Raw genomic sequence first — 6,713 nt, 5'->3', positions numbered from 1 at the left:
CCTCCAGGGGAGCACAGGCTTTACTCCAGTGTGTGCACTGTCATGCGTGTGGTACACATGTGGCACAGGTGGAGTCATCCATGGCGCCTTCACCACGTCTATTACCACCCTGTATTCTCTTCAGGAGTTCCCGAACCTAAAGACTGAAGAGTGTGGCTCAGGAACGTCTCACATCTGTCGATTCCCTGCAGGGCTCAGAGAAGTGCTCTCCCCTGACAGGGAGGAGCCGGTGTCCGAGAGCCAGCTGGGAGAGAGCACGGCCCATGTTCACTAAATGCCCACGGGCTGCTCGCCGGGGTGTGAGCTCTGGTGTCGGACGAGGGCGGAGCCCCTCCGGAACGTCTCCCCACATTGGGGACAGTGGCCGGGGCCCTCCCTGCTGTGGAGTCTCTGGTGCACCGCCAGGTGAGAGTTCTGCCTGAAGGACTTGCCGCACTCTGGGCACTGGTATGGCGTCTCCCTGGTGTGGATCCTCCTGTGCTTGGTCAGACAGGAGCTGTCCCTGAAAGCCCGGCCGCACTGATTACACTCGTAGGGCTTCTCGCCAGTGTGAGTCCTCTGATGCCGGATGAGGCCAGCGATGTTCCTGAACAGCTTCTGGCACTGGTCGCAGCCGTAGGGCTTCTCGCCAGTGTGAATCCTCTGGTGCCGGATGAGGTACGCGCTCTCGATGAAAGTCTTCTCGCACTCTTTGCACTCGAAGGGCTTCTCCCCGGAGTGGATCTTTTGATGCACGATGAGGTGGGAATTGCGGTTGAAGGACTTCCCGCACTCTGTGCACTCAAAGGGCTTCTCTCCAGTGTGAGTCCTCTCGTGCTGGGTGAGGTACGAGCCATCTCGGAAGGCCTTTCCACATTTGCTACATTCATAGGGCTTCTCACCAGTGTGGATCCTGAGGTGCACGGTGAGGTGGGAGATGTCCGTAAAAGGCTTCCCACACTCGTTACATCGGTATGGCTTCTCCCCCGTGTGAGTCCTCTGATGGAGGATCAGGGACGAATTTCGGTTGAAGGTTTTCCCACATTCTGGACACTCATAAGGTTTCTCCCCGGTGTGAATTCTCTGGTGTTGTGTCAGAGCTGACCCGTCACTGAAGGCTTTCCCACATTTACTGCACTTGTAGGGCTTCTCTCCTGTATGGATTCTTTGGTGCACAATTAGGTTGTAGTTCGAGACCAAATTTTAGCTGTAGCTCCTATCACCTGAACAATGAATTTAAGATCCCCAGAATAGTGACCTCAATTATTTCTCCAAAGAAGTATATCCCTTATGCCAACGAGATAGTGAACATAAGTACTTCAGTCTTCTTTTCCCCCCTATTTTGATTTATCTGGCCCTTGAAGTTTCCCGAAAGAGCTTTCTGATGCTCCAGAAGATTGCCAGAACCCTTGTCTTTCAAAGCCCCAAAGTTGTGCCGAGCAGTACTCCTTGTGCCTGGACACTTACAAAGACTTTCATAAAACAGTTATTCCAGCCACCCTCTGACCTTTCTCTTTCGCAAATACTGACATTTTACTGCCATCTCCATCTTCCTACATCCCACTTTTATAAGAACACACTATAATTTGGGTAAGAGCCTTATGTCTCAATTCACATACAGTCAAAGTCGATCTCTCCATTTCAATAGCTCTCCTAAAATAGTAGTTATTGCAGGCAGAATAATGATTCCTGAAATGTTCATGTCCTGATCTCTGGAATCTGCAAATATGTTGCCTTACACAGTGAAGTGAAATTAAACTTGCTGATCAGATGACCTTAAAATAGAGATATTATCCTGAATGATCCATTGTATCTAAATATAATCATGAAGATACTTATAACTGGAAGAAGGATTCAGAAGAAGAGTATCAGAGAGCCGTGTACTTCCATGAGCATGGCTGGAGCTGCAATGCTGTTGAGTTTGAAGATGGAAGAAAGGAGCCAGAACCAAGGAACGTGGTTGAAAAAGACAAAGAAACAGATCCATTCTAAGAGCCTCCAGAAAGAAATGCAGCCTTACCAGCACCTTGATTTTGGCCCAGAGAGACCCATGGCTGACTTCTAAATGAAGGAATTAAATGATTATTCATTATGAAATGATTATTATAGTAAGTTTAGTGAACATTTACCATCTCATATAAATAAAACATTAGAGATATAGAAGAAAAATATTTTTGCCTTATAATGAGAACTCTTAGGATTTACTGTCTTAACAATTTTAACATATAACATGTGACAGTGTTAATCATATTTATCAAGTTGTACATTATATCCCTAGAATTTATTCATCTTATAACTGGAAGTTTGAGCCTTTTGACTGCCTTCATCCAGTTCCCCCTCCCGTACCCCCCACCTGGAATAACCACAGATCTGATCTCTTTTTCTCTGAGTTTGTTTTTGAAGTATAATTGACTCGTTGTTGATTCCTGGTATACAACATAGTGATTCAACATTTCTTTACGCTCCAAAATGATCACCGTGGTAAGTTTAACTCTCATTTCCCCGGTGGTTTTGAGAAAGTTTTCTCATATTTCTCAGCTTCCCTTTCTGTTAGATGCGTGTGTGGCTGTCTTCTGGTCAGTGAGGTGTGAGCCGGCGTGGTGAACACCTGTGCATCCAGGCCCTTTGAAATCCCCTGTTGGGTCCTCCATGTACTGTTCTTTCTCTGTCCACCAGTTTAAAACAGAGGAATCCAGGGGCTTGGATAGAAAGACCCTGGGCCTCTGATGTATGCATCTGTCATCCTAAACTGGACTGTAATTTGAGACATAGAGAAGCAGTGTAACCTAATAATAGCTGAGTCACTGTAAATTTTGGTGTTGTGGGTTACAAATAAACAGCCCACCCTAACTAGTAGACATCCTCCTTTTGTCTCTGAAGATAAGCTACCTGATGGATCAGATTCATTTTTGCTCTGCTGCTGCTGCTGCTGCTAAGTCGCTTCAGTCGTGTCCGACTCTGTGCGACCCCATAGACGGCAGCCCACCAGGCTCCCCCGTCCCTGGGATTCTCCAGGCAAGAACACTGGAGTGGGTTGCCATTCCTTCTCCAATGCATGAAAGTGAAAAGTGAAAGTGAAGTCACTCAGTCGTGTCCGACTCTGAGCGAGCCCATGGACTGCAGCCCACCAGGCTCCTCCGTCCATGGGATTTTCCAGGCAAGAGTACTGGAGTGGGGTGTCATTGCCTTCTCCATTTTTGCTCTATGATACTATAAATTTTAGGCTTTGGAATACCTCATGGGTATACTCCATTGGGGACTGAAGAAATGGCATTGAATCTGGGACCAGGATAGAATATGAGGAGGCCTGGATGTATAAGTCTCTCTCTTTATTTTGCATATTGAACTCCTAGGTGATGCATGTATATGCTGATTTTTATGGTAGATTGAAAAGATTATCAGTTGCTAAAAATAGTGGACTAGAAGTCCTTCCATCTGTGACCATGTGACTGTTCTGCAGAGTCAAGCTGGGAGGTTCGGGGAGGGTGGAAGTGAGGCAAGGAGCTTTTAGGAAAGGTGGAGAGCAGTTTGAAAGATTCAGTGTTGAGAAGAAGACTCTTCATTGTTTTTCAATTAAAGATGACCAAAGTGCACCAAGGCTCCGGGATGCTCAAGTCCATCCTGGGGCATTCTATCAATGTAAAAGTAAAGATGGAGGTCAATGGCAGGAAACAAGGCCACTGAACTTGAGTGGAGATATCTAGCGGGCAAATAATAGAAATGTCAGTGAGGTTACCAGGTAATGGGTTAGAGGTGAAAATTGTGAACCTGGAGTTGAACATATCTAAGCAGATGGAAACTGGTCATATTTTATAGATTAGACTGAAGAAGCATATAACATTCACCCAAGAAAACAACAAAAAGTGGAATGGTATAGAGGAAGGGGAACTGGTTCATCTCCTTATTCAACAGTGGGGTGACCCTAGACAAGACACATCTCATCTGAGTCTCTGATTTCTTGTTCTCAGAGATGGGGATTTTATTGCCCGACTTGCTACAGAGACCTATTGGGGGCAATCAAATTAAATATGTATGGGGACACATTTGGTAACATGTAAAATTCATTTCAAAGTAATTATTGTGTCTATAACTCTTATGACTCCAGATTAGCTAAGTAAACCAAGGCATGACTTGGCAGTCAGTGGGAAAGAATACAGGGTAGAGTACATAAAATAGACTTTGAATTGTACACATGTGTTGTAAGGAATAATTATATTATTTTTAAAAGGGTTTTTGGATCATCTCTCTGGTGCCGACTTGGAATAACACTATGGTGAGACGTGTGAAGGTGGAATAGATTTACCGCACGCACAAGTTCTAGAAAAGGGAGGCATCCCATGTAGGGAACCTTGGGAAGAGCTCCGAGAGAGACAGCTCAGCTAAACAGTTGGGGTGCTGAGGGGGTTGCTGTAGGCAAGTGCCTTCACTAGAAGTCACAGTAGAGTAGGCCAGAAAAACAGGTAAGGGGGTGTTTGAACGGCAGGAGGTCACATTTGGGGAGGGCAAGAAAGAGAACTTGGGGCAAAGCCCAGCATTATCGCACTGGTGTATCTCGCTCCCCAGACAGGATGCTGACAGTCAGTTTGTGGGATGTTGACACATCAAGAAAACAGGGCATTTAAAAAGTTTATGGTACAATGTGCCTGTTCCATTGGATTGCCAGCCTTATCAAAGTTCCTACATCTCAGGGCTTCCCTGGCAGCTCAGTGGCTAAGACTGCTCCCAGCCCCCAGTGCAGGGGTCCAGGTTCCAGAAATGGCATTCCACATGCTGCAGCTAAGACCTGGTCCAATCAAGTAAGTAAATATTCATAAAACGAGAAGCTCCTGTGTCTCATTTCTCAGTAGTGAGTTAGAATACACAGTGAAAAAGCAAAGCAGGTGAGGAGACGTTTTTCATTCCAACTAGGATTTTGCCGTAATGGAAGTTGGCCGTCAGACTGACAGTGGAGGGAGGCTGCTTTCTTTTTCCATGTGTCTTATTAGCTGCTTACCAGAAACTATCGCTTACCCAACCACTGGTCTCATATGACTCAGAGAATAATTCAGGTTAAAAAAATAAGTATAACCTTATAATGAAAAGCTTTGACTCTGTGACCAGACTGAGTGGGTTCAAATCCTAGCTCCTCCATTTACTTGGTGTGAATTATAAGTGAAGTTATTTGATTGCTCTCAGTTTATTCATGAATAAAATGTGCATTATTTCACATTTCAATTCACAGGACTATTGTAAGGATGAAAAGAGTTAATATATGTCAAGTACTTGGAAGAGTAGTGGCCTGTACAAGGTACTTAATGAATATGAGCTATCATACTTTTATAGTTATTGTTATTACCAAGGGAAGAATTCTAACGTGGGTCCAAAGACCTGATTCTTGCTTATACTTGTCAGGTGAAAGTGACAGAAACAAAATCAGGCTAAATTAAACAAACTGCAGAAGGAATTTACTGTCTTATATAACTTACAAATGTCAAGAGTAAGTGATTTTGTGCAGTTAGATGCTGCATTTGACACTTCTCTGCTGGCTCAGATGGTAAAGAATCTGCCTGCAATGCAGGAGATGGTTTTGATCCCTGGGTCAGGAAGATTGCCTGGAAAAAGGAATGGCTACTCACTCCAGTATTCTTACCTGGAAAGTTCCGTGGTCAAGTTCTACCATGGGGTCGCAAAAGAGTCAGACACCACTGAGTGACTAACGCTTCCGCTTTCAGATGCTATAATACATTCAGGAATTTAAATGATGGCCTCAGATATCTCCTTTTCTCTCCTTTTCTTGCATTGTTCCCCTTTAATTGGGATTAGTTGTTAGGCAGACATTTTCTCTATGACATGCGGTGACCTTCGGTAGATCTATGTTTCCAGCTAAGCAACCAGGAGAAAATGAAATCACCTTTTGCTTGATGAATCTAGCAGGAGTTAAAAAACACACTATGAATCTGTGAGTGGTTTAGTCACTTTAATACCACCTGATCTGAGAGAGGGAGCGTGGTGGTTCCCCCACACAAAATCAGGGTATTATTTTAAGATAACTGATGCTGAGCAGACAAAAATACAGGAGACGGCTTGCTGTAGACCCAGCTCTGAAATTTACTAGCAATACGACCTTGAACAAGTGACCCAAGCTTTCTGTTTTAGTTCTTCAACTATATAATGGGGTTAATGCCAGCTCTATCTAATTCACTATGTCAATAAGAGGGTTAAATAAAAGAATGTGAGAGCCCTTTGCAAACAGCCCTACCTGAGCATAAAGAAGCAATATTATCTTTATTATCTTCTGCTTGACTTTTCTGGGGTTTAAAGCATCTGTTACCTCCACTATCTTGTTTATTTAAATTGATGTGCTGGAAAAAAAATTCCTTCTTGAATCCATTCAGAAAAATATTAAAACAAATAAAAGGCTGCCTGGACCTCTGTAGATTCTATTAATCACATCAGCCCAACTCAGCACGCTGTCATTTATCATTACTCTTTGTTGATTACACGTCAGCCAGTCTTCAGTCCACTTCAAGGGAGCCCTGCCAATCCTAATTCATTCTAATTAGTGAGACTGCATCTCTGTGACAGAACAGGAGACATTTTGCTCAGGAACGTTTTTCCCACAGTGTAATAACTGCGTTCCTTCATTTTGTCTACTCTGCTAATTGCGCTTAAAACGGAACTTCAGTTTACGTGTTGCAATGTGCTTTATCCCTCAGAGTACACTCTCAGGTAAAGTAAAACTGATCTAATCTTTT

General features: G+C 43.9%; 1 protein-coding gene across 1 annotated transcript; it reads right to left on the bottom strand.

Moving 5' to 3' along the window:
• Positions 1–207: 207 nt before the first annotated feature.
• LOC122422005 (zinc finger protein 329) lies at positions 208–1,170 on the bottom strand (the record flags this gene model as incomplete). Its single annotated transcript, XM_043438180.1, has 1 exon — positions 208–1,170. A coding segment is annotated over one exon (900 nt), but the record flags the coding sequence as incomplete, so codon positions are not given.
• Positions 1,171–6,713: the final 5,543 nt, after the last annotated feature.

Source organism: Cervus canadensis, chromosome 19 (genome assembly GCF_019320065.1).
Source record: "Cervus canadensis isolate Bull #8, Minnesota chromosome 19, ASM1932006v1, whole genome shotgun sequence".
Classification (NCBI taxonomy): domain Eukaryota; kingdom Metazoa; phylum Chordata; class Mammalia; order Artiodactyla; family Cervidae; genus Cervus; species Cervus canadensis.
The sequence above is the reverse complement of the archived record's forward strand: the minus strand, read 5'-3'. Positions and strand labels throughout refer to the sequence as shown.